This window comes from Polypterus senegalus, chromosome 8 (genome assembly GCF_016835505.1).
Source record: "Polypterus senegalus isolate Bchr_013 chromosome 8, ASM1683550v1, whole genome shotgun sequence".
Lineage (NCBI taxonomy): Eukaryota > Metazoa > Chordata > Cladistia > Polypteriformes > Polypteridae > Polypterus > Polypterus senegalus.
In genome coordinates this window covers 44,495,349-44,511,639 of record NC_053161.1, presented here as the reverse complement: position 1 = coordinate 44,511,639, position 16,291 = coordinate 44,495,349, and the positions used below count along the sequence as shown (strand labels likewise).

The 16,291-nt window shown below is 35.6% G+C and overlaps 1 protein-coding gene across 1 annotated transcript in view; it reads right to left on the bottom strand.

Annotated features, from left to right (window-relative positions):
* Positions 1-16,291, bottom strand: part of LOC120533926 (guanine nucleotide-binding protein G(i) subunit alpha-1) — a 92,962-nt gene that overhangs the window by 19,712 nt on the left and 56,959 nt on the right. The window contains exons 2-5 of the mRNA XM_039761051.1: positions 6,646-6,688; positions 6,413-6,554; positions 5,549-5,706; positions 353-481 (exon numbers count right to left, since the gene is read on the bottom strand). Of these exons, the coding sequence (XP_039616985.1) occupies positions 353-481; positions 5,549-5,706; positions 6,413-6,554; positions 6,646-6,688 (472 nt within the window). The remainder of the gene's footprint in view (positions 1-352; positions 482-5,548; positions 5,707-6,412; positions 6,555-6,645; positions 6,689-16,291) is intronic.

The window sequence follows — 16,291 nt, the reverse complement described above, 5'->3', positions numbered from 1 at the left end:
ATCTATACAGATATATTGATAGATATATAACAAATATATTGTTTATAGAGTATGGCAGAAAAATATAAACAGGTTAAAGAAACATTTGGAAAGAAACAGTCCTATTGACAGACATAATAATAATAATGATAAGGAAGGGCATTTACATTACTTTTTCACTAAACCCAACATGAAAAAAAAATTCTGAATAAAGTCAAGCTGATGAATAAAATGCATATATATACATATTTAAAAACAAGCTGTAAATGAAAAAAAATCATCATAAATATTGAAATAAAAGTTTTTGAAAGTTACTATTTAGCAAACATCTCAAATTTAAGCAAACAGTGAAACAATTAAAATAGGAACATACTTAAAGTGAAGGTCCTTAAAAGTGAAATGTGTTTCCACAATGCCAGTTGTCTTAACTCTAGTCCTCAGGACATCTTGTTGAGTTGGGATATAGGTAGTCTGTGCTATCCTATCCAAATCATTCAAATAGCTAAAAACAAAGCAAAATGTTATTTATGGTATCGTTGTCCCTTATAAATTTCTTTTATATCAGTAAAGCACCAATAAAACACAGTAACCGAATACAACAAAGTAAAATGAAATTGCTTAACAATCGTGATAGTATTGGACATTCATGGTTTGTAAGTCTTGCTACAGTTCATGTTCAGACCCAATTTCCCCCTCTTAACCACTGTCTAATCCTGTACAAGTCAGTCATGTGCTCCAACTGTTTCAAAAAAATTGAAATTGAAATATGCTTGTTTTACTTTGTGTATGCTTGTAAGGAGCCTTTGTCTTGGTGTCGAAGAAAGGTGCCATGCAAAATAAAGTTTGCTTGTTATCATTAAAAGCTATTAATACCAAGATTACTGTATATACTCGCATATAAGTTGGGTCTTGAAACCCATAAAATCGATCATAAAATCAGACCCCGACTTATATGCCTGTTCAAAAATGCACCACTTAAATTATTATTATTGTTGTTGTTGTTGTTTTTACATCTTCTTGCCTTCTCCAATCTCACATCAGTTTATCAGACACATCAAATTTTGTTGCAGCAGTGCAGTTACTGATTTCTTTCACTACTTCAACAATGTTTAATTTAAAACCAGTTTCATATTTTCTTCTGATTGAATGCTCCATCACAGATAAGGGTTGGTCTTACGATAAAGGTGTATGAGTGTGTGATACACACAAAACAGTGCAAATGTTGCTTCGAAACAGATTGGGTACTACTGTGTGGTAACGAAGGCACGAGAGAGAGAGGGGTTAGGAGCACATGCTGATACAGCCCATTGGCGAACCCACAAAGAAAAAAAAATGTAGTGTGCTCCGTGGCTACTCACTCAGGTGGCCGTTAGCACATCATTATATTTTTCTTGGACCAATAGCGTGAGTTTTCCGCATTCTACTTATACGACCAACATTATAAAATACCAGAAATTATATGATAAAATCAAGTCCTGGCTTATCCGCGGGAGAACTTATACATGAGTATGTACGGTGGCTAAAAAAAAATCAATAGGGGGAAGCAGAGCTTTTAGAATGCATATAGCATCTAATAATAATTCACCCTCAATTTTTTGTGGTGTACAGAGGCAAAACTATTGTTAGCACAATGGTTATACTTCTACCTTAATTTATATACTAGAATGACACGCATATGTGATGTGATGATGCGATTATGTTTCTGTTAAATTTGTTTTATTTGAACTAATCTTTGCTTTAATTTCAATGCCAGAGCAAGAGCTTGCTAAACAGCTAAGCTAAAAAAGACTTGATTTAGCCTATCTGGCTCAAGACTTATCAAGGACACAGAAATCCAAACAAACAGAATTAGATTTTAGTTTGAAAATCACAATTATTTTTTTTTAATTATCCAAAAAAAAAAAAAAAAATAACCTTCTTCCACAAATTCAAGAAACAAGTCAACTGATAACAAAATCACAAAAAGAAGTCAACATTTAATAGCAGTTACGACAGCTCTTAACTATGTTTTGGCTTAGACTAGTAGCTAAAGTTGCTTCAAGTTCATGAAAGATATTTTGCATTGTAATAAAGGTGTAAAGAAAATATTCAACAGATCAATATTACTACAAGATAAATTTGATATGCTAACTAAAAAAATTCTCAGCTGAATGAAATGCCTTTAACATTTTATAAAAACATGAGGCTGATAAACACCATCATTTTCTCATATTAATCTGTAAATGTGACCATTCTCCTATTTGCTTGTTTGATTTTTAAGACTAAAAACCTTTTTTGACAATAGTGTTAGTATGGACATACTGAACAAGCTCTTGTTAGTTGGCAAACATCTTGTCTTCTCAAAATAGTAATAGGAAAGACTAACAAAAGTAACAGAAAAATACTGTAGATTGACATAAGAATAAACTGTTTTGCACAGAAATCAAAAGATTCATGTTGATTTTGATTGATAAATATTTAAGAAGAAAAAACAGCTGTGGAGATATGTGCAGTGACAGTGTTTTCACTAGGGCCTTTTTGACAGACATATTACTCTGCTGATTTCATAAGCTGCCCAGCTGAAATGGCTCTGCTGCATTTCAGTTTGGCTGGGTGTTGTTCTCACTACCGAATGGACAGCTTCACTATATTTTTCTCCTCACCTCAGCACACAGCATATAAGGTGCGTTCTCCATTATGTATGCTGTTTGATAGTATGATTACATTACATAAAGACATTGCACTTTGTCTGGGGCAGGGAGACAAATACTCTAGTGTTGCCCATCATGTCTTCTTAACTGTGGCTTTAGTGGAGAGAAAAATGTACAGCCAAACTACTGGAGCTGTCTAATTTGACTTGTGGGGGGACTTAAAGGATGGTGCTGTTGGAGGATGTGACTCCAGGCAGTTGCAGGGGAAAGAAGAAGCTGGCTAGCATAGAAAAGTGAACTGTTGTAGTTGGGGGAAGAACCATAAGGTATACGGAAAAAGAGTGAGGGTTTCAAATTTAAAGACACATTACTAAATAAAACAGCACAGAGTGTAGGACAGTTGCATGTAGGTGTTAGAAAAGGCATGGGGAGGCTACAAAGGCTGCAAATGTTTAAACAAATTAAAAGAAGAAAACCAAAGTAGTTTTTAAGAGTAAGAGGAAACATTTACAGCTAATTTCCCTTTACAAATTGCTGAAAATTACTGCTAGTGTGTGCTGGGTATTATGCAGTGATTAAACACCTTAAATATAATTTGATCTAAATCAATGATTTATTCATATTCAAAGCACTACCATATTAAGTCATAAGAAAAAGGATACCTAAAAAATGACACTATTTAATTGTTTTAAAGGATAGTGATACCAATTTTGTTTAGTTTTCTATTGTACAAGGCTAAATATTGTAGGCTACATAAATCTGAGTTTTTAAAAGAAGAATATATAAAACTTTAACTACGATATTAAAATGTTTTCATTAATGAATGTAAAACAAATACTGCAATCTTCAATTTAACCACCTGGCTACTTACTCATTTCACACAGCAAAAAAAACAAAAAAAACTCTGGTCTCAGAGTGTCAGGGCTTGCTCTCAAAGTGTGGCATTTGTTTGGATTTACATGGGATATTAGGTAAATTTGAACAAAATGTAAACAATTTCAATGCATATTTGATACATAGGAAAAAGAACGTGTCTGGAAGAAGTGAGAGGTGGGGCATAAAAATCATTTCTTGCATATGAAGAGCCACCTATTTCCATTCTGGAGGCAATACTGATTAGTCCTGAAGACTCACCAACTCAATAATATACAAAAACAACAAAGAACCTTCCTTTCAATAATCCAAAGGTTTGAGAGGAAAATAATCTTTTAATTAACATCTCAGAAGAGGAGTGGAAGTCAGCCATACACAGAATACACTCTGAATGCACCAAGAACTCAATAATTCAACTTAAAATATTTCATCGATCACACTTGTTTGAAATTGTCAAAAAGGTATCCAGGGTCACATCCTGCTTGCAAGTGTTGCCATCTAGCTTAGGCATCACTAGGCCATATGTTTTGGGAATATAATAAATTCACAAAATTTTGGACAAAATCTTTAAAAACTTATCAGATAGCCTAGGTATCACACTCACTCCTAACCTATCAGCATGTATAGTTGGTGTACTCTCAGGAGTGCTTGAAGTGGACATGGACAAATTGACTGTAATAGACTATACAACAGTACTATCATTCAGACTTGTTTTGCTTAACTAGAAGAACCCCAACCCACCTTTTATAATAATTCAGTGGAAACTGACATTTTATATAATTTGAAACTGCAGCAAAAAAAAAAAAAAAAAATCAAATGATCACATAGAAGATCTGTTCAAAAGTTTAAAACAAGAAATACTTAATTTAAAAGAATAGATTAAGCATTCATATAGTGAGAAAAATGTTTTTTCTCTGCTCTTGGCTCTCGTCTCTTTCACTTTCTCTCAGTTGGGGGCTGAATTTTTGTTTTGTTAGGTGATATTCTTTCTTTGTTCTTTTTATTAATTCTTAGCTGCTTTCTTCTAGATTGATTTTGAAATTATTTTTTGTGTAAGGACAGTAACATTTATGCAATTAATTGAATAGTGTGTTAGTTTTTTGAAATAAAAATAAAGCATAAATGCAAAATACAAAAAAAAATCAAAATATCTGAGTAGGCAAAGAAAATGAGACTTAATTCCTCAAACGGATTCATCCACAACCATTTATTTACAATGTTAAAGGTACCCTGAAGTCCCAATGATTTTCTATTCCATTCTAGTAATGTACAGTACTTTTTAAACTCTATGAAATACTACACTATGATGTAACTGAGTTTTGGATTCTAAGTACATTTTTTGTGCCCATGAAACTGTGTTCAAAACCAATTTTTCTCATACTGTTTTATTCTCCATAAAACCAGAACATAAAATGAATCTGAACTGTTTTGTATAACTGTGGCATCTGGCCAGGGCTGGAGCCTGGCCGGGACGCTCAGGAGGACCGGAGGAGGGCTCGTGCCTCCTCCAGACCGCGAGGGGGCATCCGCCCTGGTTATGTTGGGGGCCTAGGGTAAAGGGATTGGAAGCCCAGCCCTGTGGGGACCCCTGGCCACTGCCATGCGGCGCCCTGGTGCCTGAATATCCCTGGAGCCCAGCACTTCCGCCATACCAGGAAGTGCTGGGGGTAAGACAACAGGGGACACCCGGACGGCTTCCGGGTGCGCAGCCGGCACTTCCGCCACACTGGGGTGTGTCTACGGAGGAGTGCCGAGAAGCAGCTGGAGCCCATCCGGGTTCCTATTTAAGGGGCCATCTCCCTTCAGTCGATAGCGGAAGTCGGGAGGAAGAGAGACGGAGCTGGAGAGAGGACTGGAGGCGGCCAGGAGAGAGGCATTGAGACTGTGAGGCCTGTACACTGGGGAAACGGTGCTGGAGGCACTGGGGTTTGGGGTGCATGTGACTTGTAAATATTGTAAATAAACTGTGTGTGGTGGAGCCAACGATGTCCGTCTGTGTGTGTCCGGGTTCAAGTCCACACAACATTTCATTTAAAAGTTCATGGCACTACCTCTTCTCTACTTACTATGCTGCAGAGTCATTCAGCTGATATTCTCTTGACCTGTTGAAGCAGGCTTGAACTCCGGCATCCTTCCACAATCTCTTGATTACTCCAGCAAGTTCTGCTGTCATGAATCCTTCTTCAGCAGAGCCAGCAAGCACAAACAACTGCCGGGCATCATCCTAATAGAAAAAACAAAAAAAAGCACATATTTCCATCATAGAACAACATAATAATTATAATCTTGTGTATTCAGTTCTAAAATGGCCTTGAACACATAAAAAAAAAAAAATCAAACAGCTCCTGCAAAAACACTAGGAACAGCTAGTAAAGATTAAGATTTTTTACACCTGCAACGGGAAACAAACTGAATGATATTTAAATAGAGGGTTAGTGGATAAATTATCTTTCATGTTCCTCTATTAAGAAACAATTATTAAAAACTAGCTATTATCTTGAAAAAAAAATTAATACTAAAAACTCTTCAAAAAATATTCAGGCAAAATCATTTAACAATATCAAATTATTGCTAAATTGAAGTAATTTGCTAATCTTTGCTCAAATATTATGAAAGGGCCAAACTCCCTACTTTATTTACAAAGTATTGTATTACATTCTAAATTTTTTTAATCAAACTGTCAAGCTATATAACTTTAAAACTGAACTAGAGAATGTTTTACATAAGATTGTAGACTGTCACTACAAGCTCAAACATGTAGATTACCAGAAGTGGATTTTTTCTATGAGTAATGATCTGCAAGAAAATGAATGTGAATTTGATTTCAGTTTTAAAGCAGAACACCACCAAATAAAAATAACTATGGATATTTTTCTGAATTTCCATAAACACATTAATTATGATTTTAATATTTTTCTTAAAACACTTACTGCTCTAGCAGAGTCACCAAAGTCAATCTTCAACCTCCCCATCGCTCTTATGATAGCAATTATTGATTGAATTGTATTGCTGTAAACAACAGCTTTATATTGTTTACATTCCTCTTCTGAATAACCAGCTTCATGAATAATTCTAAAAATGAAAAAAATAAAACCTGTAATAGCTGAAGAACATTAAATAAATGATGAAATACATTTCATCTTATGAATATATGAATACTTACTTCATCTGTTTCACAATAGTACTTTTGCCAGACTCTCCAGCACCTACAAAGGGGTGAGAGAAAAACATGTAAAACCAGTCTGAGGCAATAATATAAACTCTCTTGTACAATTAATTACACAACATAAATAAACTACTGCATTTCAGTTGATCAGTATTTGATCTCCCTTTTATTTAACTACTGTGTATAAATCACTCTTTAGCAAAAAAATCCCTGGACAAAACAGTAACACGCAATGTTACCAGACTATTTAAGACATATAGGGTGGTCCAGATCTAATTATGCAGATCCATATCGTCTGGAATACTTTGATTTATGCGGGGACAATTCCAGTTTGGCGCAAAGACGATCTTCATGTCGTCAGTTCACACACTTCTCGATGGTCCGGAATTTTTTGGGTGATTTTCTATGTAATAAACGTAATAAGTTATAGCGTAATGAAAATTGCATAATTAGATCTGGACCACTCTATACATAACATGACTTGCACTGGGCTGGCACACTGCCTGGGGTTAGTTTTGTGCCTTGCACCCTGTGTTGGCTGGGATTTGCTCCAGCAGATCCCCGTGACCCTGTAGTTAGGATATAGCGGGTTGGATAATGGATGGATGGATAACATGACTTGAATATTGTATTATCAATTGAAAGTAAAGACTTTAAATATTCTAAAACTACAAATGAATTTACCCACAATCACTGTACAAAATACAAAATAATCAAAAAATAAAGGTCTAATCTCATGTATCTCTGTAATGAGTTGAAGAAAAGGAAGCATTACTAAAGGCAATACTGAATTCTCTTCTTACATTACAAAAATTAAAGAAAGTATAGTTCTGTAATATTAAGCACCTTATTTATTCCCTTATCAATTGGCATTCACTAAGTAAGCATAGACTAAGTAGTGCTCCAAGGTGGCTAACCTGCTAACACAAATCAAATTGATGATAAAAGGGGTCTTAAATTGGGTCTTACAGTAGCATCAAGGCATACTTTCCTGTGGATACAACATATAAAATGTTAACAAAAATAAAAAATAAAAATAAAACACACACACACCAGGATTTGCTTCTAAATTTGAAATTCCATATGCAAGATATCAAAACACCTTGTACCTTGCAAAGTGCTAATTCCAATTTACCAACCTGAGCTACAGAAAATGACATCCCAAAAAAAAAAAAAAAAAAAAAAGAAAAAAAAAAGATTTTATATTAGAAGAAAAACAAAGATTACTCAAATGCCACTAACATAATGAGTGAACATTAATGCCACATAAGAGAGTCTGAAAGCTGATATTTCAGTTTTTGATTTTGAATAAAGTTGCAAAATTTCTGAAAACATGTTTTCACTTTGTCATTAGGGGGTTATTCACTGGAGACTGATGGGTAAAATTTACAAATTTATCCATTTAAAATTAAATCTAGAACACAAAGAAGTGAACAGAAAGTGAAGAGGTCTGAGTACTTTTTGAATCCGCTGCTTATATCAAAACCTTGATTTAATGTGAAAAACCTAGCGTAACAATTTCACATCCTAGACATGAAAATCAAATTGTGCTAAAAGGACAAACAAAAAGAGATTTTGCTTTTTATGTTAGATATAGAGATGGCCTCTGTCTGCCGTATTTAGATGTTCATTCAAGCTTTTGAAGTACTGGAAAATTTTTAATAATGTAACATCATATATACAGTTTCAAATGTCTGTTGTACATACTTTCTGGCTATTAAAGGTATTAAAGTAGGAGCTGATGGAAAGAAGCTGATGAATTAATCAGTATGCCTTAAGATTACAGGCAATACTGTTGGTGACAACCCCACCTGAATGCAAACTTTTTACAAGAAATGTTTTTAGTAAACAATTATCAATCACTGAAATGTCTGGAACCTAGTATGGTAAAGGTGCCTGGATTTACATTTAATATTATTAATCTATTCTGGTATGGTGATATATGTAATAACTAAAAGAAAAAATACAAGATACATTAAAACAAGAGTTGTGTCTTCACATCCAATTTTCTATACATTGAAAACCCAGGTAGTATATTTATCCTCATGCTTGGTTATAGTGGCTAATTGCTGATAGTTAAAGCAGCTCTTTTGCAAAACTTTTTATAAGACAACACATGACTAATACATAGAAATATAATGGAAAAACCACAATGATTGCTGGTTTTAAATTTCTTTTGTATTTATTGTCTTCTGTTTAAAATGTCCTTGGCAAATCAAAGGTCAATCAGCAAAACCCAAGACGTGGTCTACAATTTTTATTATACAAGTTATATTATCCATTAAACTATTCAATGCCGTAACAAAAAAAAAAAAAAAAAAAAACAGGAAATACCAACTGTGTAGAGATACATATGTACACATATACATACTGTATATACATATATACACATATATAAATACACATATATACACATATATAAATACACATATACATACATATACACATTTTTTCACTCATGTGACAAAGATCTAATTTTTAGAAAAGTATGATTAGCAAAAAATGTCATGGAATCAAATCTTTTCAGAAAATATTTACAATGTTCTTGTAATGACTGTTTTATCCCCAAACTATCTACATCACTCTCACCAGTTCTATCTCCTGTCTTTTGAGCCACTTGTTTCTATCTAGAGAATATCAGCTGGGATAAATGCGCTGAAACCAACAGCTGTGATCTTTTTCTTGATTTTATTCCTTGCCATCATGTGCTGACAAATGTGAATGTGTTTTGCACTGAAATGATGTGAAGCAGAACAGGAGCCAGCACATTTTAGATTGCATTTGTCTGCCAAAATTGTTAAATTCATTTTGTACAGGCAAAACAAGAGATAGATAGATAGAGATAGAGATAGATAGAGATAGATAGCCTCACTGTGACGAGGCACTCAAGGTCCACATTTTACTCTTCCATTATAAACTCAGCACCTACAAACGTGGGAAGAAGAGCAGGCTCCTCCTAAGATGCAACGAGCCCTTAAAAGCGGTCTCTCTTTCTTTTTTTTTCTGTTTGATTACCGGAGTCTCTCTTTCTTTTTTTTTCTGTTTGATTACCAGATTTAGCGTGTTCCACATTAGTTAGCTTTTGCTTTGTAATTAATTATTTTAAGATATGCAGTAGATTCAGCTACAGATGCATGTTTTTAATCTGTAAAAATTGAAGGTTTAAGAATCATTAGAAATAATTTACATAATTACAATTACAGGTACTGAAGACCAGTACTTTTTGGCAGATGTTAACCTTACGGAGGGCTGTAACTTTCCATGTTTTTACAGGCAGCACTTCAGTCCCTTCACAACAATGACATTTTAGCAGTGGTTGCAGACAATGCATTATACTGTCTGAAAGTATACCAGGAAGTTTTAAAAAGGGTTATGCCTAACAGTGCACATTCAACCTGCTTGTGTCATGTCATCAGTTTGGTGGGAAAGACCTGGCAGCACTACAAATACTTCAGTGAGGCTGCATCACTAGTGATGTGGGTAAAGTCTGCCTTCTTCAAGAAGCCTGCCAGGAAAAGGAGATGGGCAGCCTTCTTGTCACTGGAAGAGATTGTGCTGACCAAGCCTATACCTGATTAATGGAACTGCAAAACAAGTTTCAGTTGTGCTAGTGTGCTGTTTCATTAAAAGGAATGTGAAGTGCCATTTAATTATTGTTTGTTTTCTTGTAGCTGTTGCTACTTTCTTAAAGTTAAAAAAAAAAACACAAAACGGATTTTATAGGGCCTTAGATATGCTTATAAGCAGCTCCAGTTTTAAAAATGATGTGACCAATGCTGCCAGCTCCTGAATTAAATTATTCCTACTTAATCGGTTGTTTCAATTTTCCCTTTGTTCCATTATATTATAAATGGTATTTAGAGAATTTGTTTCCTTATTTGATCTCAAACAAAGATACTGTTATATCTTTGGATAATTAATGCTGGATATTACAGATGTCACAAAGAACAGCATTATACTCTTAGTAAAATTAGGGAAAGACATTTAATAATGCAAAATCCTAAAAAGCGACAAACACACACACACACACACACATCTGTTTACCAATATGGGAAAATTAATTTGCTACACAACAACACAGAAGCAATTTTACATTGCTTAATAGAGGAGTTATGAAACATTCACTCAAGCACACAGACACAAATCATACAAACAAGTATTTTGAGAGAGAGAGAGAAAAAAAAGGTTCTTTTTTTATTTACTTACCATAATACTACCAAAGAAGGTCATTAAGCATCAGTCAGTTTTATTTAACACATGCGGGGACGGTCAAGTGATCATTCAGACTGGATGAAAAGGGCAAGGGCCAGAGGATACACCAGTATAAAAAAATGTGTGCAAAATATATTTTACTTCCTTTCAGACATGTAAGGCTTCAACAGAACATAGAACCATTTAAATAACTAGTCTGAGGATGCCCCCACTGGCGCTAGTTCAGTTACAACTTTAACAGGATTTAAATGGCACTTCTAAAGTGTCAAATAAGAGAAGAAAGAAAGTAAAGTACACTCCTGAAATTCAGATATTTTTACTGACACTTTCTGCACAGAAGTCCCACTTGTCTTTCATTCCTCACTTTCCTGCCCATAAACCTTTAAGTACGGAAATAGAATGTGTCTCATCTCACTGCATTGCACCTACAAAATGCCTTTTTCAGGCATCCTAAGCTGTGTTCAAAGCTAAACTATTAATTCCATAACTTAGACAGTTACCTCAATCATATGGTTCAGTAGTGTCTACCCATCAAACACTGCTGCAGAAGACATTTTACATTTACAATATGAATATGCCGCTATTATTGATCATTATATCTATAACATCAAGATATAATGCAACAACCCTATCCTGAAAGCCATGCTTTGTACTCCTGGTTTTGATCCTTACTGCATGATATTCCCAAACCCCCTTGATCCAATTCCAAGGTCTTAAGAGGCTGAAGAGTATCCCAGCAACACTACATTCAAGGCATCAACCAAATCCAGATAGGTCACCAGACCACAGCCTTGCCCACTCTCTAAAAACCCACACGCACGCAGGGTCAACTTTGAACTGCCTAACAGACACATGTTTGACAGTATGGGAGGAAAAACTGTGGCCAGAAAAAAACATCAAGTAGACATCTTAAGACTGTAAACTCCACACAGTGACTGGGTATGGAATTTGAATCTACAATGATGAGGCAGCTATGATTGCAATAGTCATCAATAGGGCTATAATAACCCTACTGTCCTCGCCTGAAAATATATACCAAAAGATCTGCTTTGCTTGTTTGTCCTCCATCAAGCTATCTTAATATCACCAACGAAGGTTTAAGGATAAACAAAAAAAAAATACATTGGAAAATAGTCTTAGTAATTAAGAACACTGTAAAAATTAAGGGTCCACTCTGACATAGTTTGGAAACTATTCTATTTTTTAAAAAGAAGTTTACTCCATTAGTTTGAATTTCACAGTAGAATTGCAATAGTCACTATGTAAAAATCTTACTACCTGTGCTACCCATCGAAGATGGGTTGAAATAGAAGTAATCAATGTAGAGTTCGGAATTAAAATTTGCAGTGTAGTGCATCTGTCTCCTTGCTATGTCTGTACCATATCAGCTGGTAAAGGATTTTTAAACGCATGGCTAATGTTTGTGATGTGCCATCTGTTGGATAGTGAAGACATAGCAACCAGATGGCAACACAGGCACTTGATCTTTTATTAAGGTGAAAATTACCAAATAAAGCTGGAAACTCCTATTGATCTTTAAAGAAAAAAAATATATAAAAGCATTTTGGTATTGTCAAAATTACTGTATTATAATGTAATTTCTTTATGATGGTATTGCAGTGAAATTTCAGAATTTAAAATACTTGGTCAGATCACCAATTACCAATCCAATCAATTGTTTTAACAGCTTGTGATTCATAGTTCAAACAGTGAATTTAAAAATGACCTTGAGCTGGATTATTGTTTAAGAAAATGCCATGCAAAACCAAGAAAAGGCAACAAAGTTTTTGTGTTTACCCTCCTAATCTTTACAGTTTCCAGCTCACTTATTCAGTTAGCAGACACGAGGACTCGGCTAGCACCAGACTCAGGACAGGAGCCAAACTTGGACATTGTACTTCTATGTTACAGGGCTCTCTCTCTTTTATATTATATTATATTATTTTATATATATCAGGGCTCTAGAGTGCGACCTAATTTCTCAATGGTGCGACTAAAAAAAATCAACGGTTGCACCGGGGCGACCAGCCGTTCGAGGGGGAAAAAAAACGAAACTCCGTGACTCTTTAAATAAAGTCTCCCTGTTGTTCAACAACAGACACACATTAGGCCCATATCGTAGTCTAAACCAATCAGATAGTGAAGGGCGGATCAAACCGCCCCCCTGCAATGGAGGATAGTCCATAAGACATTGAGCCATGAGATGTTCAGTTTGAAGCCCTTAAAACACTTAATTTAGATTTTCTTTTTTGTTAATTTATCTTGAGATTTTTTAAGTTTAAATTTCAGCTCAGTAAAGCACCAACACTTTTTCAGTAAGTTACCTTTCTTGTAGAATTGTGCTTGCCTTCAAATAAAGAACTTTATACTGACCAGATTGTTAGTTAATCATTTACAAGTCAATATTGCCTATATGGACAGCGATTAAAAACAAACAAACAAACAAACAAACAAATAAATAAATAAAGTGAACTTGTAAAACTGTGGTGTTAAATGTGATGCGGTAGAAAATTTGGGTGCACCTAACTTTTGTGCTGGTGCACCCAAGAAAAAAAGTTAGGCGCAGCAGTGCAAAAAGTTAGTCTACAGCCCTGTGTGTGTGTGTGTGTATATTATATATATATATATATATATATATATATATATATATATATATATATATATATATATATATATATATTGTCACACACGCGCATGGGAGGCAGCTAAAGGGCTTGAGTGAAGGCAGTTCGGAGGCATGCCGGGGTGTGGCAGAGTGCACTGACTCTTTTTCTCCCTTGCCTGTAGACAATCCCCGGGGGATTTCATCCGGCTCTCCTGACATCACTTCCGGGACTGAGCCAATGGAAGTCGGCCACACCAGCTCCAGTCCCTCTGATGTCACGTCCGGCTATGAACCAATGATGGAAGACCACGTGCCGGATCCATATGACCTCACTTCCTGTCTCCCCCTTTAAAACCTGCCCCTTTTCCTTTGTTTCCTCAGTCTTGTTCTGGACTCAGTTGAATGCACTTCAGTGCTGATTATTTGATAAAAACGACCTTAAGCAGCCAGGATACCACATTATATGGGTGGCTGCCCCAACCCTTTATCTGTCCATGTCTCGTTCTTGTGACAATATATATACACACACATATATACACACAGCCTCGCAGTTAGGAGACCCGGGTTCGCTTCCCGGGTCCTCCCTGCGTGGAGTTTGCATGTTCTCCCCGTGTCTGCGTGGGTTTCCTCCGGGCGCTCCGGTTTCCTCCCACAATCCAAAGACATGCAGGTTAGGTGGATTGGCGATTCCAAATTGGCCCTAGTGTGTGCTTGGTGTTTGTGTGTGTCCTGCGGTGGGTTGGCACCCTGCCCAGGATTGGTTCCTGCCTTGTGCCCTGTGTTGGCTGGGATTGGCTCCAGCAGACCCCCGTGACCCTATTCGGATTCAGCGGGTTGGACGATGGATGGATATATACACACACACGCATGCATGCCATGTAGTTATACTGAGGCAATTTGAAGCCATCAGTTATCCTTATCTGCATATCTTTGAGAAGTGGAAGGAAAATCCAGTCAGATTTGGGGGGGTTGGGTAACTTGGAGAGAAGTGTAAATTCACACAGACATTGTCAGCAACAGTTGTGGCAGGTAAAAAATCAACCAAATCACTGTCATTATACTGAATGATCTGAGTATTTAATACTTCATGTGATGCTTATATCACAAAATGTTTGGAATTTTTTGTTAGCAATGATTTTAGCTGGGTTTGTTTTACAATTACCAAACAGAAAACACTGGTGACTAAATTCAGTATGTAAGCATGTTAAACCTAGTAGTCCACAATGATAATTCTTACCTCCAAACCTCTAGGGTTCCATACATTTGTGGTAACATGGGGGAGGTGTTCCTATCCATCAAAAATTTTATTTCAATATATATAGCATACCTGTATATCAGCATGTTTCTAGTTTTAGAAAGAATCCTGGATTCTAAAATTGCGAAATTCAGATGTCTCAAAATTGAAGGAATATCAAAAAATAAAAAATTAATTTTCTGGGTGAACATTTGGAAAATGCAGATTACTGTAAATAGTAGATGGGCAAAGTGTTACTGTATAAGCAGACAAAAGGTACAGTCATTATAAAGAAAAGATCAGAGATGCTGCACTAAAGAAAGTAACCTCTGGGAAGGTTTACAGTTGATGCAACACTCTCAGGAAACATATAGAAGCAAATTATATTTTAGAAAAGCATTGAATATAAATCAAGGAGGAAGTCTAAATGTTTAGTTTGATGGAATGTTTTTGAAAAGCCCTATCTGCATTGCTCCAAACTGCAACTAAAATGGTTGCAAATGCAACCAAAAATAGGCTTTGGCAATTATCATTTCCACTTCATTTGCCAGTGGTGAATGTAACAGATGCAAAAGGCCATTATTTATTTATTTATTTTTTTTTAAATCATAGAGCGGATGTGCCTTTAAAATTGTATGTGTTGGCATGGTGGTGGGTGGGTTCCTCCTTGGAGAACCATGAGCTACATTCTGCTAAAGGCTGAATATCATGGATCTCCACTTGTCAATAGACTCAAGACCCATCTTCCTCATGTTTAGGCATCTTTGTGAGCTGTTTCTCTTTTGATTTAACACATACTCCATGCAAAATACTGGCCAGTCCATCAGTAAACATGCATGTGCAGCTACTTGCCTGCCTTTTCCTCATGCACAGTGATGTCATGAAGGCTATGTTTTAAGGTTCCAGGTGTATTACATATTACTGTTATTTTACCATGATGCTGTGTAATTGATGACGGGCAGAAAACTTTATTAAAACGGTATCAATAAATGCCACTTTGTTAATTGTTACTTCAGTTGTTTTGGCGTGCTCACTATACGTTTGGTTACCAATAAATTCTTCAATGGAAGGTTATGAAAGAAACATGGAAAATAAGATTTAATAAAATATCAATAGTAATAATTATAATTAATAATGCATTACAGGACACCCAAGAACTCTGCAAATACTAACAGAAATCCAAATAAATATACTAATCCACTTTTACAGCATTTTCTCAGGTAGTTTTTTCTGGGTGGAACTCAATTTTTACCTCCAGACAAACATTCACCTCAAGGAGCCAGTGGCTTCTAAAAGAAAAAAAATATTCGGAGCCAATACAGTAGCTTTGATTTCTGTGCCAACTAATCAAAACTGTAAAATATTAATATTTCAGTCTCTTACCTCTCTAACCTCCATATATGTGTGAATAATTCTTTGCCTTCTCCTGTGCAATACATCCTTCCCTTGTGTTTTTGTTTGTCTTGATTTGGGCAACTTTCAAACTATGGACAGTCATTAAGAACAGTGTATTTTCCTCAGGCTATAAGTCTGTGACAGACCATAAGAATGTCAGTGTCAGAGGGCCATCAAGTGTAATTTTGTCTTTTTAC